Here is a 14,520-nt window from a genome sequence, read left to right as displayed (position 1 = left end):
GACGAAAATTCTCTTACCGCGCGCGGGGCGGCAGGCGGTCTGATTCGCTGCCCTAGACGCGGGGCCAACACCGCCTGAAAATCCACGAGAGAAAACCAAAAGTGCCCTCTCCCTATTGACCCCCGTCTTATCTTCCCCCCCTTGTTCCCTCCGGCCTGATCGATTACGCCGCTTCCTCTAGGGGTTTTTTTGTCCCGTATATTTTTTGAGTCTTGATTTCTGCAACCAGGGGGTCGTTGCCGGAGCGAGATGGATGTTGCAGTACTGCGGAATCGCATCCAGTCCACACTAGATGCCAATGCCGACATTCGACGGCAGGCGGAGCTTGATTTGAAATATGTATGTGCTGGGCGGTGGGATGTGCTTCTGGCGGTGTTTTGCTTACGATTGTCCTTTTCTTGTCTAGGCCGAGACGCAACCGGGTTTCATAAACGCTCTCCTGGATATCCTGCAGGGCGAGCAGGTTAACGCCGTTCAACTGTCCGGTACGTTATGTCGACATCTTTTCATGTTTTACACGGATCGGCATCATTTTACTCTTGCGGCCGATTTTTCCGTCGATGTTTTGGACCACGGCTTTACTAACTGCGGGGTGATCGATAGCGGGTGTTTATCTGAAGAACCGAATCAACAGGGGATGGAACAGCCTGGAAGACAGCCCGTTACGGGCGCCGATTCCTGAGGCCGAGAAACCAGGTTTCCGAGAGAGGCTGATTCCTGCCTTGGTATCGACACCGCCGAACGTTCGCGCCCAGCTCGTCCCTCTACTCCAGAAGATCCTTCAAAATGACTTTCCGGAACAATGGCCCGGGTTCCTTGACATCACTATGCAATTGCTTGGTACGAACGACGCGGGCTCGGTATATGCTGGTCTGCAGTGTCTATTGGCCATTTGCCGTGTCTACCGATTTAAGTCAGGGGACAAGCGGGAGGAATTCGATAAGATCATCGAGCATTCTTTCCCTCAATTGTTGAGCATCGGATCGAAGCTCGTAGATGAGGAGAGTGTGGAGGCAGCGGAAATGCTTCGCATCGTGGTGAAGTCATACAAGCATGCGATCTACGTGGGTAACCCGGATACAACCATTATTGTATGAAGAAACTGACGGATAGATAGTTCGAGCTTTCACCGCACCTCCAATCGCACCAGGCGACCGTCGACTGGTGTACGTTGTTCCTGCGAATTATCGCTAAGCAGCCCCCGGCCAACTCTATGATGGAATCCAAGGAAGAGAGAGAACTTGCCCACTGGTGGAAGTGCAAGAAGTGGGCTTACGCCAACTTGAACCGTCTTTTCATTAGGTGAGAAAATTCTTTGGGATGGGGTGTTAAGTTTGTCTAACATGGATATCTATAGATACGGAAACCCCACGACCATGTCGAAGTCCAGCACCCCCGATTACACCCAGTTTGGCAAGTCGTTCATTTCAACATTCGCACCCGAGATTCTCAAGGGGTATCTGACGGAGATTGACAAATACGTATCAAAGGGCCAATGGATGAGCAACCCCGCCCTTTCCTATACTTTGATATTTTTTGAAGAGTGCGTCAAGCCAAAGTCGATGTGGGATCACCTCAAGGCGCACATGGAAAATCTCATCGCCCATTTCGTTTTCCCGATTTTGTGCCAGAGTGACGAGGACATTGAGTTGTTCGAGACAGACCCATCCGAATACCTCCACCGAAAGTTGAACTACTACGAGGAGGTGTCGGCCCCCGATGTTGCCGCCACGAACTTCCTGGTTACCCTTACGAAGAACCGCAAGAAACAGACATTCTCGATTCTCACCTTCGTTAATGGTGTTGTTAGCAAGTACGAGGCTGCTCCGGACGACCAGAAGCTTCCGAGAGAGAAAGAGGGTGCCCTGCGCATGATTGGATCATTGTCCTCTGTGATCCTAGGAAAGAAGAGCCCCATCGCAGATCAGGTTGAATATTTCTTCGTCCGACATGTTTTCCCAGAGTTCCGCAGCCCACACGGATTCCTCCGCGCGCGTGCGTGTGACACGCTCGAAAAGTTTGAGCAGCTCGATTTCAAGGATCCCAACAACCTTATGGTCATTTACCGAAATATCCTGGAATCCATGGCGGACTCTGAACTGCCTGTCCGTGTCGAGGCTGCGCTCGCCCTCCAGCCTCTCATCCGCCACGATGTCATTCGTACTTCGATGCAGCAGAATATCCCCCAGATTATGCAGCAGCTTCTCAAACTCGCCAATGAGGTTGACGTTGACGCATTGGCCAATGTTATGGAGGATTTCGTGGAAGTTTTCTCTGCCGAGCTGACGCCTTTTGCTGTTGCTCTCAGCGAGCAATTGCGTGATACCTACATGCGTATCGTTAGTGAGCTCCTGGAAAGGAATGCTGCCAAGGGCGACGAGGATTCATATGGTGACTTCTTGGACGACAAGAGCATCACTGCCCTCGGTGTTTTGCAAACAATTGGCACTCTGATCCTCACTTTGGAGAGCACACCCGATGTGCTCTTACATTTGGAAACCATCCTTATGCCCGTCATTAGCATTACTCTCGAGAACAAGCTCTACGATCTCTACAATGAAGTCTTTGAAATCATCGACAGCTGCACATTTGCCTCAAAATCCATCTCTCCCACTATGTGGCAGGCCTTTGAGCTCATCCACAAGACCTTCAAGGCCGGTGCTGAGCTGTATCTGGAAGATATGCTTCCTGCACTCGACAACTACGTGGCGTACGGATCCCAGACTATGGTTCAAAACCCCGCTTACCTTGCCGCCGTTGTTGGCATGGTTGAGGACATTTTCCGCGATGACAAGGTTGGTGGTGTTGATAGGATCTGCGGTTGCAAGCTCGCCGAGACTATTATGCTGAACCTCCGCGGCTATATCGACCAATATATCCCTGTCTTTATCGACCTTGCGATGCGTGTCATCGATGCTGGAGAGGCACGGACCAAGTCCTACCGCCTCCACCTGATGGAGATGGTGATCAACGCTATATACTACAACCCTGTCCTCAGTCTTCAGGTTCTGGAATCTAAGGGGTGGACGAACAAGTTCTTTAGCGCCTGGTTCTCTAGCATTGATGGGTTCAGACGTGTCCACGATAAGACGCTATCGATTGTCGCCATCACCTCACTGCTCACTTTGAACCCTGCGGATGTCCCAACTAGCGTTCAGCAGGGATGGCCTAGGTTGCTCCAGGGAGTCACCAGACTTTTCCACACGTTGCCTGCCGCTGTTAGGAGTATGTATTTTTTATTCAGGTTATTACACTGGAGGCTAATTAATTATTCACAGACCGCGAAGATGCGACAAAGGAGTCGGACTTCACATACGAAGAAGAGGAGGAGGAGGACGACGAAGGCAACGACTGGGACGGCGAAATTGAATGGACAGAACAGGATGAGGCCGAGGTTGGCCCTGAGGCCGACATCCCCGATGAGAGTGCCGCTTATCTGGACTTCTTGAACAAGGAGGTGAGTAGTGCTAATATTACATTTTGAACCAGTTACTAATTTAGTATCAGGCTCAGAAGTTTGGCTCCTTCGCTGGGGATGACGACGACGAGGAGCTTGACGAGGAGAGCTTACTCGAGACTCCTCTGGATAAGCTCGAACCCTATGGGCTGTTTAAACAGGTCTTCTTGAGTACGTATTTCTTTTTGGCTTAAGCAGTAGAATGTGTGCTAATTCAAGTGTTAGACCTTCAACAAGAACAGCCACAACTTTACGATAACCTGACGAACATTCTGAACGACGACGAAAAGAAGATCATCGAGTCTGTGTTCCACGAAGCAGATGCGAAGGCTCTGGCCGCGGCTAATAATCAGGCTGCTGAAGCGGCAGCCCTTCAAGCCAACGGAAACCAATAGATGCTGGCTTTGACGAAAAGTGACTGGTAGCCGACGTGGTCATCACGTTGACCCAGGCGCAAATCATAGGCTATGATATAAAAGATGCAATGTCGGTCCGGAGTCTCGTTTTTTGGACACCTTCTGTTTCGTGTCAGCTGTCAAGCAGCTACTGGATCCGTCATAACGTGACCCATGCTTGTTGTTCCTTTTTTTGTTTAGAACGTTCTGTCGCGAGATTCCTTTTTGTTTCCTTCTCGTTTCCACCTGACCCTCACGACAGTATTGACCCCGTTTGCATCATTTCATTGGTTACGAATCCTGCCAAAAGTCCCATCACCCAACCCCACGCCCTCCCTACCCTCCACCCCGATTCCCTGAGTTCATATTGTTCATTTCCGTTTTCAATTTTCCTTTTCTTTTCCACTTTCTACCTACCATGGCATGAGCATGAGCAATGCAATATTTATTTTTTCCACCGAGAAAAAAAGAGAGAACGATGTGGAAGAAGTACGCGGGGCCAACTCTGAATGCCAGGATATACAATTGATGTCAGATACCATCACGTGACCTATATAATCGAGAACACTTGAACATTAAAAACATCATCCCGGCAGCTCTTATGGGTCATATGGGGCTTGTCTTCAAGGTAAGGACCAAGGAGACCCAGGATGATCCGCTATTATGCAACACCGCAGCTTGCAGGTGGACCCTTAGATGGATGAGGTCTTGACTTGCAATGCTCTAGACCCGCAACGTCATAATGATGATACAGCCTACCAAAGACGTGCCCTGACACTGAACATGGTAGCTATTTAATGCCTGCAATCCCTTACTTCGCTTCCCAGTAAATCAATATACTTCTGCAAAGTAACATCCTCCCTTACGTACCACCTATCTACCGAAGGTACTTCCCCAACCGTGCTCAAAAACCCTATCTGCCTATCTCAACCCTATCTAACCAAACCAGTACGCCACCACCAAAAACTTTTCTTTATTCACAATGTCCGCCAAATTATCCGGTCGTCAATCCCCGCCCCCGGAGAGCCAAAGCGGTGCACAAGAAAACTCGCCACCTGGCTCCGGCCACATCGACCACAAGTTCGCGCCTGGTCCCGAGTACGCGCCCATGACAGCCGATGCAGAGCGACGCGGCGACAAGAACCCGCATACGGCTGGGCTGACAAGCAACCCGAAACATATCCTCGAGGATATTGAGGCACGGAAGTATCATAAGGGGCCTGGGAATGAGGTTAGGATGCAGTGATTTAACTGAATTGGATTGGTTATGAGGTTATGATGTATATTTTCTATAAATGACACAACAGGAATAATTGGATTGTGATTGTATGCATTTAATTTGCTTGAATGGCATCAGTAGTACACGTGCAGAGTTAAATATGTAGACGTTGAGCTCCAGCTGATCGCCCTACTTACCCACTGAGGATGTATTAGGTGGGGCATATTGCATAGAAGGATTTCGAATTACAGAATACGTAGTACCTCTTGAGACAGAGTGGTGAATGGGACGGCGCTAGGATTTATTAACTGAATAAATTCAAGGTTATTACGAGAACGGTGAAATTGATCGTGGACGGAGTGTCATTAAAGCTCAGTTTGTAAACTTCTGTCCCAGACAGCGAGGGTAATCGATTATAAACATAAGAATAAAAAGAATAACCCAAAAAGTCATCATGCTAGAAACACAATGGGAAAGAAGGATCATAAAAAACATTAAAACCAGGCGCAGTCATCATCAAGGTATAATTATTAACGCCTCGGTAAAGAGAACGCGTTTACGCCTTCTCAGTGGTAGCCGGAGCAGCTTGGGCAGCTTGAGGTTCCACGCCAGGAGCAGGGACAGGCGCGGCGGTAGCCTCAGTCGCAGCAGTACCCTCACCTTCAGTCTTCTCCGGCTTTCCGGCCTTCAGGTCTGCGAGTCTCCTGGCTTCGTTGTGGATATCGCGAACCTGCTTATCGGTCTGGGAGTAGAAATCGCGCAGCTTCTGGCCGGAAGGCGTGCCGAGGGCCTTCTCGAAGTAGCTGTGCAGACCGCGGAAGCCGCTAACGGCCTTATCGCTGAGCTTGTAGCTCTCATCGAGGCCTCTAGCGCGGTCAGTAGCGCCCGTCTTCTTATCGAAGTTGCTCAGCACGCTCGTGAAGCGAGATGAGAAGCCGTGCTTCTGGTCAAGAGCGATAGCTCTCTGGAGCGCCTGGTCGCTGATCGCGTAGCCGTGGGCGAGATATTCTGCGAGAATGCGCGAGCGGGGCTTATCTTCCTGCTCGATGTCGTTGTGGTTCTCGTCTTTGGCTTGAGTGGCTGAGGCGCCCTGCTGGCCAGCAATATCCTCGAGGGACTGCGCGGCTTTGACTGTCACGACGGAGGGGCCGAGCTGAGTTTGGTCAAGGAGAAGGGCTGTTTTGGCAGCACTGTTGTGTGTTAGTTGATTGGGAATGGATGACGGAAGGTCAGTGTTGCGGGGTAGACTCACGCATCCTTTTCGAATGTCACGGTTGCCGACTTGGGAGCATTGGCTTCGCTGGAGGTGGGAGTGACAGAGATGTTGACAATCTTGCCGCTGTCAAATTTGTTAGAATTGGAACAGTCCTAGCAGAAAAAAAGAGGATTGCATACCAGAAGCTGAAGAAGTCTTGGACTTCCTTGTCTGAAGTAGACGAGGCGATGCCTGAGACGTGGACGGTGGCGTGGTCTGACATTATGATGGAACTGTATTTGATTTCAGGCGTGGATGATAAAAAGGAATTGGCAAGGTTAAGTATTAGGATGTCTGATGATAAAACAGGAACAGAGAGCAGGCCGCGGGGTATTTATCCAACTGGTGACGCTGGCCGCCACATCTTATGACGTTACCGTCAGTTGTGCACAGCCACAGTGGGTCCTGCTGCGAGCTTGATTCCATAACAAAAACGTCAGGTAGCTACGCTAAGCGGTAGTCCAGAGCCCAGGCGCAAGGCAGTAGAATTCGATAAAAATAGCAGGCTAGCGGTAGAAATTGAGGGAAGGTACGAGAATAAAATCCCCTGGCTGTCCCGAGCTCTGCAAACCGGTCAATAGTTCAATACCCAGTGGATTGTGGCTGATGCAACGGAGCATAGTCGCGCAATTCTCTTAACAGATGGTCCAATTTCTATCAATTTCTATAGTACGGAACTTAGTCTTCCAAAGAAAGCGCTTGACTTTTTTGCACGCTGAGCTCCAGCTCCAGATCTCGAATACGCCGCCTCAGCGCATCGTTTTCCTGAACGAGAGACTCCACATCTCCTTGTGAAGTTGTCTCAACGCTCGATCCTGACGGCATCCGCTGCGAGAGTGAGCTTCGGCGACCACGCATGCGCGAGCCGTATGAAACATGAGCTGAAGCATCCCGTTTTCGCTCTTGATGTTGGGATGTTACTGATATAAGACTCTGAGACCGCTCGGGAGATACGAGGGACGGCCGTCGACCTCGACCATTCGTTCGCGAGCCCTGTATTACTGGGAAGAAGGAAGCACTTAGATTGGAAGAGGACCGGTGCCGCCGCGATGCTGTTGGGTATATAGGTCCGGCGATGTATGGCGATCCGTGGAGAGCATCGAGGGGTTCGTTGAGTGTTGTCGAGGTTGACGAGGCTGTCGAGGCGATAGAAGACGTTCGGTGACGGAGGGTGGAAAGTTCCCTTGACAGACGATTGACCTACGAAGATGCTGGTTAGACCTGCAGTTTCAGAAGGTACAAATCGAGTATCTCACCATTGCTTCCTGTTCCTGCTCTAGGATCGAATGGATATCGGAGGGCGAGAGGGGTTTCGGTTGTCGTAAGGGTCCTGCACAACCGATTCAATTACCTGTCCAAGGATTGTAATTCTTGCAGTCTTACCGGAGGTTGCTCTTGCGCGCGCCTGGTCGCTAACTTTGGCCGGAGTCTCTATGTCTGGGCTTCGACCCGTCGCAATCGTTGGAGGACTCATTGCTTGTGATGATCGCCGAGACGATACGGAAGCGGTTTTAGCTGCCTGAGCTCTATCTGTTGCTGCACGGGGTCGAGTTCTGGGTTGGGAGAGGGGCGTTTGAATGGTTTCTGTAGACATAGTGATGGTTGTTTTGAGAGAGGAATAATATAGAAAGAAGAGAGCGAAGACGTCAAACGAGGGGGAAAATAGCTTAATCTACTGTCCAAGGGGTTTGGTAAACAGAGGGGTCATAATTCATGATGTGTCGGATGAAGGCCAACCAACCCCTTGATGGAGATTCCCTGACGAAAAACATGCCAGCAACATGGTTCCTAAACAAAGAGAATGCATGCGACCTGTCAGCAACCCTTGCTGGCCGTGATCTTTGTTCTGCTTGCCATACTCGGCACACGCCCGGAATGGGTTCGAATAGGACGAGTAATTAAATTAACTAAGCACCTTATACTGCTCGGAAGTAATACGAAATAATGTAAACCTCTGCGAATTAGAACCCAGACTCCTAGAAAGTTAATAGAATAATTGCACCCTTTATTTAATGGGCAGCTCCTTGATTAGTTATCTAAAACTAGAATCACTAAGCCCTGTTCGTCTTCTTGGGATTTACAGTGAAAGCACACCTGATAGAATGCACCACCAAGCTCATACTACAGTAGGTGCGGAGTACTGGATCTAGATTCGGCCTCAGGCAGATATTTACCAAGTATTATCAATAACCCTGCATAAGGTATGTAACATAATAGTCATCATAATGGTCATCGCCCTGGCGTTTAAGATGGAAGATTGCGATAATCAACCATAATATCCTTGAGCTGGAGAGAATCTCCAGTAAATGCCAGTAAGGAATCTGACCAATGACACGTCATGAATCAGATCTCATAATCACGTGAAGTAACGTAAATCCCGGGCGGTAGGTGCGTCCCGGGCGGAAGGTAGTTTTTGCACCCGCATCAACGCGTTTCTTAACCTCAACTTTTAACAATTATCATGCCACGAAAAGCGCGTCAAACGAATCAAAATTTGGTTGAGCAGGAGGGCCGGATCGAATACGCGATTCAAGACCTTAAAAATAGAAGATTTCAAAAAATTGCGCCCGCGGCGCGTGCCTATAATATTTATCCAAATACACTCCGAGGAAGACTTAATAGCCGATATTCTTAAGCAGAACTCCGCAATCATCAACATAGGCTATCCCTACGTCAAGAAGAGGCCTTAGTAGACTGGATAGTATTACTAGATATTCGTGGAGCAGCCCCGAGGCCCTCACACATTCGTGAGATAGCCTAACTTATCCTGGACGAATCCTCAACCCTATCCCGACTAATTAGAAAGAACTGGGTAACAGAATTCACCAAGAGGCGCCCTGAAATTAAAACCAGGTTTACTCGAAAGATTAATCATTTAAGAGCGCTCTGTGAAGATCCTAAGATAATTCGCCTATTTTTCAATGAGATACAAAGGGTTAAAGTCGAGTACAGTATATCAGATGAAGATATCTATAACTTTAACGAAACTGGCTTCGCTATGGGTCTAATTGCAACAATAAAGGTGGTATCTTGAGCAGAAATACCAGGCAAACCATGGCTTATACAACCAGGGAATCGGGAGTAGGTTACAACTATTGAATATATTAATTCAAGCGGGTGGTCGATTCTATTAACGATTATTTTCAAAGGAAAGCGCTATATTGAGGGTTGGTTTAAAGAACTGTCTATTCCACCTGCATGGAGGATTGAAGTTAGTGATAATAGATGGATAACAGATATTATTAGGCTTTACTAGCTTGAAAAATGCTTTATTCCAGCTATACAAGGGCGGCAGAGGGGGGGGTATATACTTCTTATTTTAGATGGCCATAGAAGCCACCTAACTCCTGCTTTCGACCTTACATGCAAGAATAATCATATTATTCCTATCTGCATGCCTCCCCATTCATCTCACCTCCTGCAACCTCTTGATATTGGCTGCTTTGGTCCTTTAAAAAAGGCGTACAGATCTATGATCGAGAGCAAGGCACGCTGTGGATCTAATCATATTAACAAGCTTAATTTCTTAAAGGCGTACCCGGAAGCCCATAAGAAGGTCTTTACAACAGAGAATATTCAAAGCAGATTCAGGACAACTGGGTTACTTCCTTTCCTACCTGCTGCAGTACTGGATAAGCTGCAGTTAAAGTTATCAACTTCTACACCCCCCCCAAGCAGAGGGACTGCTTTAATTCCATCTTCTTAACTTTATACGCCTTATACGGTCCGCCAAGTACACTGAAAAGCTTCGTTAATTAAGAAGCTTCTAAAAGAGGGCTCTAACAGTCTACCAACCCCCTCCAAGCAGGCGCTGGATAAATTTGTAAAGGGGTGCGAGTTAGCCATATACAACACTGAGTTATTAGCGCGGGAGAATACGGATCTCCGCGAATTTATGGCAGATAATATGGTAAAAAAGAGTCGTTCTAGGCATTTAATAACTCCTGCAGATGGCCTTTTATTTACAGAAGCCAGGGACCTTATTTCATCAAGAAATAATAAAGTTCAAGTTAGTAGGGGGGTGTCAAGCTCTACTGCTCTTCTAACTTTAGAGAGACGTAGCCGCGCTCCACTAAAGTGTACGAATTGCGGAATACAAGGCCATAAGAGAACAAGCTGTCGTGTTTCTAATTATCTTTAGTTCAAAGAATTTAATTAAGAATTGATGAAGTTATTTAAATCGAAAGTTTGTATAGCAATAGGCGGGTGCAAAAACTACCTTCCGCCCGGGACGCACCTACCGCCCGGGATTTACGTTACATTGCTTAGGTAATTGTGATCTACAGCCCAACAAACAAACGTCCAGGAGCAACAGGGAGATGATGATGAACCGCGGCATTTTTGGGTTTCAGATTTAAAGTGTTTTACACTTGAGCTCGAGCGAAAGATCCCTTGCGCTGATTAGCTCGTCATATCCCCGTCGTTTCCACTAATGGCCTGTCAAAATGCCTCTGCGGCAGCTTCGGGCCCCTCCAGCATTCCTCCCTTCGCGCAGCCTCTCGCTCCTTACCTCAAGACTCGCCAGGAAGCTCTGCATATTCGGCAAGTTCTCACAAGCTACCTCCGCTCACACATCATCTTTGCCGATAATGACGCCGAACACCCCGATTGCCACGCCCAATCCCACCTTTCGTTATCTGTGTCGGATAATGCGGTGACGGACGTGAAGCGAATCCCCGCGGACCTGACCGGGCTGCGGAGGGAATATTTGCAGGCCCTGCAAGCAAATGTGACCGCAAGGAAACAGCACCAGCAGATTTCCGAGAAATTGGATACGCTGCACTCTGAGGGATCAAAGTTACCTGGATCCTCCTCTCCTGATAGCTCTTTGGAGTTGCAGGCTTACCTTCGACTCGTCCGTGATCGACGCCGACATGCAAAAGTTCGGGTTTTTGAACACTATTTCAACGAATTACGAGCACGCGATACCCCCCGACCCGAAGATTTCGAGAACCAGGAAGGTCAAGAGCAATTTACGCTGCCTGAGAATCTCGGAGACGATGGTCAGGACAATGGTGCAGCAGGTGGTGACGTTGAGGAACTGGTACATAAACTCGAGAGGGCGGTTATTCGTGCAAAGTCGCAACTTGACCGGGAGAAGGAGCTATACGCGGAATTGAAGGCTCGAAATGCATCTGAGGGTAACCGGGTGGAAACATCTGCTCCTGCTGTGAAAGCTGCTGCCCTCCAGCAGACTAGAGACGAGCTTGTACAATGGGTAGAGGATAAACTTGTCGGTACTGGAAACGGTGAAGAAGACCCTGTGGAGGAGCTACCCGCCGAAGAGATCGAGGAATCTGCTCGTATCCTCGAGGAACAAAGAGTACGAATCCTTGAGCAGTACAGAGTCTACACAGAAACCCGGAAACGTTTGCTAGACGCGGCTGCTCGGGCTTGCCAGCCTGTGTCAATGGCATCTACGAAATCACCGCCGCGACCTCCAGAGCTCAAGGGGTTGCCTACCGATGAAACATTGCCCGTAGAGCCATTGGAGGTTCTATCATATGCCAGCAATATCCTGCACCCGGTTTCCAAAAGCCAGCGGTCTTTGGCTTTGCAGAAGTTCTATTTGACTGGCTTGCTTGCCAAGGAGAAAAGCACAACTCTACGCGTGCTCAATCGCCTGAGTGATGAGAGCCATCTTCTTCCTGAATATCCACTCCTTGCCCGGCAGCCGCGCTTTAAGCACGCGGCGGCAGCCCTCAACTCCAGACAAGCTACGAAGCAACAGGATCCGGTCAAACAGAACGAGATTGTTGACATGGCCGAGGCCTGGGCGTTTGCATCCGCAGCGGCTGGGTCTAATGAGAAAGAATACGTAGAGCAAAAAGTCGCAGATGGCAACGAAAGCGCAGATCACGCCCGGCAAGAGTTGCAGATGGTGTACAATTTGTTGAACCAGGACCTGGAAGAGGCCCTAGAAGACGAGCAGGGTGATAACCAGAAAGGCGACGATCTTTGGACGCACGAAGCTCGCTCCACTAGGTCTCAAGCTAGAATGTCTCGGTCTGAGAAGCGGCCAAAAGGGCCGTGGACACGACTGAATGGCAATGTCGGAGTTGCAGATTAGACGAAGGAAACGAAATGGAAGGGCCGCTAAACCGTTATTTTAATCCACTAGTTCTACTTTTCTACCATTGATTTACTAGATACCAATACCACACCGCGTTGCGTCGAGTGACGAGTCTATCGAGGCATCAGCAAGGAAAAAGGATCCGGTCTACGTGGAAAATATTGGAGATGAGCATTTTGTTTCTTCTGGTGTATTCCCTGCATCCCAGCCGAACTCGTGCGGCGCAGCTACAGGAAAGCTTGGTAGATGTTAGTAGTACGGCGGTTCTCCCTAGCTTTCATATGGACTCTTTATGCCATATTCCAGCCCCACCAGAGGACTGAGATGTATGGAAAGACTCGAGACCTGCCACATCTCGCGTTACTTGGGTATGGAGCCGAATAGACTGCCCTGTCTACATCAAACACTGAATTCAGCCGTCTATCAATTTGGAGCACGCTGCGACTACACACTCGCAATTGTGGTTATGCACGGTTTCGACACGTTGCATATGGTCCTAAAGCATAAGGTTCGTCTGGCTCCATCTTGCAGAAAGTGGATGGCTCAATCTGCAGTGGTTGTATCTGAATCCTGAACAAGATCCAACACTCGATTTCGATATAGTCAAGCTGTTCATAATCTGCACACCATCTTGACATGGAAGATCCCTGAACATCCCGGATAATTAACATTGCTCTCACACATCCCACTTTGCCATCTACTATAGCACTTTCTTAAGCTCCGTTACATAAACCCACCGTCCGGCTTTTATCTGCACCCCTATCTTGTGATAAACAACGAATACCCAATGCCCCGAAGCACACTCGCCAAGTTGCCCTCCCTACAGCCCTAACACACCAACAATGCCACTTCCCCATCCCATTCTCATCATCGGCGCCGGGCTCTCAGGCCTCACAGCTGCCCGCCTCCTTACCAATGCTGGGATCCCCTGCATCGTCTTCGAGGCCTCCCCTCCCTCCCGCAGCCAGGGATATGCTATCTCTCTCCGCGACTGGGGCTTCAATTCCCTCCTCGCAGCGCTGGGAAACCTGCCACTGTCCAGTTTAACAAAAGCCGTAGCCCCAGACCGACACATCGGCGGCTGGGGCTGGCTCGACCAATCCTGGCGAAATAACCAAACGGGCTCAATCATCCTCATGCCGCCGCGCGAACCGAAAGAGAAGCCGACGATCCTGCGCGCGAACCGAAATGCAGTCCGGACTTGGATCGCAGACTGCGGCGAGGAAGAACTAGACGTTCGATACGGCCACCAACTTACAAACGTCACTCTCCCAAAGAGCGACGATGATGATATTGTTGTCGAATTTTCAAACGGCGCACAATACCACGGCTGCCTCCTCATCGCCGCCGACGGCGTACACTCCACCGTCCGCTCTTTGATATTGCCATCCGTAACGCCCGAAATCGTGCCTGTGCTCGTCTACCACGGGGACTTCAAGCTCAGCCGCGACGAGTACGAGCGCATAATCCGGCCACATAGCGGGGAGTCCACGATCGTAGCGGGCGTTGGCGACGGCTTCAACACGCCGCTAACAGTATGCAATATCACGAGCACAACGGTGCACATGGACTGGACGTACTCACGGCCTAGTATCACGGACAACGACCCGCTGTACAACCCGAACATCACGTCCGAGGAGGCGAAGGTTATCCCCGAGGCGCTGGTTGAGGAGATCAATGAGAGGAAGCTGGGAGAGCCGTGGTCGCTTTTCTTGAATGGGGAGGCGATGAGGGGCCATCGGGTGTTCAACTGGTTGACGAGGTGTGTGACGATGGAGAGGGGGGATGTGGACTCTGTTGCGAAGAAAGGGGTTGTCTTCGTGGGGGATTCGTGGCATGCGATGCCTATTTTTGGCGGGGAGGGAGGGAACCATGCGATTGTTGACGGGATTGAGTTGGCGAGGGTTTTGGAGGGGGCAGGAGGAGTGGATGCACGAGGGGCGATTGGGGCTTATTACGATAAGGCTTGGAGACGGTGTCAAGATGCTGTGAGGAGGTCGAAACAGAGGTTTTATCAGCTTCATCGTCCGATCAGCGAGTGGGAGGAAATCGCGGAGAAGCAGAAGCGGGTCAGTTAGGGCTACGCAATAGAGATGGTCAATAGTAACAGATTCATTTTAC

The 14,520-nt window shown here is 49.6% G+C and overlaps 6 protein-coding genes across 6 annotated transcripts; 4 read left to right on the top strand and 2 right to left on the bottom strand.

The window, feature by feature from the left end:
• Window positions 1-249: 249 nt before the first annotated feature.
• On the top strand, window positions 250-3,852 carry APUU_11052A (putative nonsense-mediated mRNA decay protein (Nmd5); the record flags this gene model as incomplete). The annotated part of the gene is made up of 8 exons (XM_041694013.1): window positions 250-339; window positions 407-485; window positions 604-1,064; window positions 1,118-1,302; window positions 1,358-3,225; window positions 3,279-3,457; window positions 3,508-3,628; window positions 3,683-3,852. The coding sequence occupies 8 exons, from the start codon at window positions 250-252 to the stop codon at window positions 3,850-3,852; spliced, it is 3,153 nt and encodes a 1,050-aa protein (XP_041550418.1).
• Window positions 3,853-4,834: 982 nt separating this feature from the next.
• APUU_11051A (uncharacterized protein) lies at window positions 4,835-5,098 on the top strand (the record flags this gene model as incomplete). The annotated part of the gene is made up of 1 exon (XM_041694002.1): window positions 4,835-5,098. One exon carries the CDS (start codon window positions 4,835-4,837, stop codon window positions 5,096-5,098), a length of 264 nt encoding a protein of 87 aa, XP_041550417.1.
• Window positions 5,099-5,627: 529 nt separating this feature from the next.
• Window positions 5,628-6,549, bottom strand: vip1 (putative actin cytoskeleton protein (VIP1); the record flags this gene model as incomplete). The annotated part of the gene is made up of 3 exons (XM_041693991.1): window positions 5,628-6,261; window positions 6,324-6,410; window positions 6,467-6,549. 3 exons carry the CDS (start codon window positions 6,547-6,549, stop codon window positions 5,628-5,630), a joined length of 804 nt encoding a protein of 267 aa, XP_041550416.1.
• Window positions 6,550-7,004: 455 nt separating this feature from the next.
• On the bottom strand, window positions 7,005-7,920 carry APUU_11049S (uncharacterized protein; the record flags this gene model as incomplete). The annotated part of the gene is made up of 3 exons (XM_041693979.1): window positions 7,005-7,526; window positions 7,583-7,656; window positions 7,710-7,920. 3 exons carry the CDS (start codon window positions 7,918-7,920, stop codon window positions 7,005-7,007), a joined length of 807 nt encoding a protein of 268 aa, XP_041550415.1.
• Window positions 7,921-10,758: 2,838 nt separating this feature from the next.
• APUU_11048A (uncharacterized protein) lies at window positions 10,759-12,396 on the top strand (the record flags this gene model as incomplete). Its single annotated transcript, XM_041693968.1, has 1 exon — window positions 10,759-12,396. The coding sequence occupies one exon, from the start codon at window positions 10,759-10,761 to the stop codon at window positions 12,394-12,396; it is 1,638 nt and encodes a 545-aa protein (XP_041550414.1).
• Window positions 12,397-13,241: 845 nt separating this feature from the next.
• nscC (FAD-dependent monooxygenase nscC) lies at window positions 13,242-14,477 on the top strand (the record flags this gene model as incomplete). The annotated part of the gene is made up of 1 exon (XM_041693957.1): window positions 13,242-14,477. One exon carries the CDS (start codon window positions 13,242-13,244, stop codon window positions 14,475-14,477), a length of 1,236 nt encoding a protein of 411 aa, XP_041550413.1.
• Between the last annotated feature and the right edge of the window lie 43 nt (window positions 14,478-14,520).

This window comes from Aspergillus puulaauensis, chromosome 1, assembly GCF_016861865.1.
Source record: "Aspergillus puulaauensis MK2 DNA, chromosome 1, nearly complete sequence".
Lineage (NCBI taxonomy): Eukaryota > Fungi > Ascomycota > Eurotiomycetes > Eurotiales > Aspergillaceae > Aspergillus > Aspergillus puulaauensis.
The sequence above is the reverse complement of the archived record's forward strand: the minus strand, read 5'-3'. Positions and strand labels throughout refer to the sequence as shown.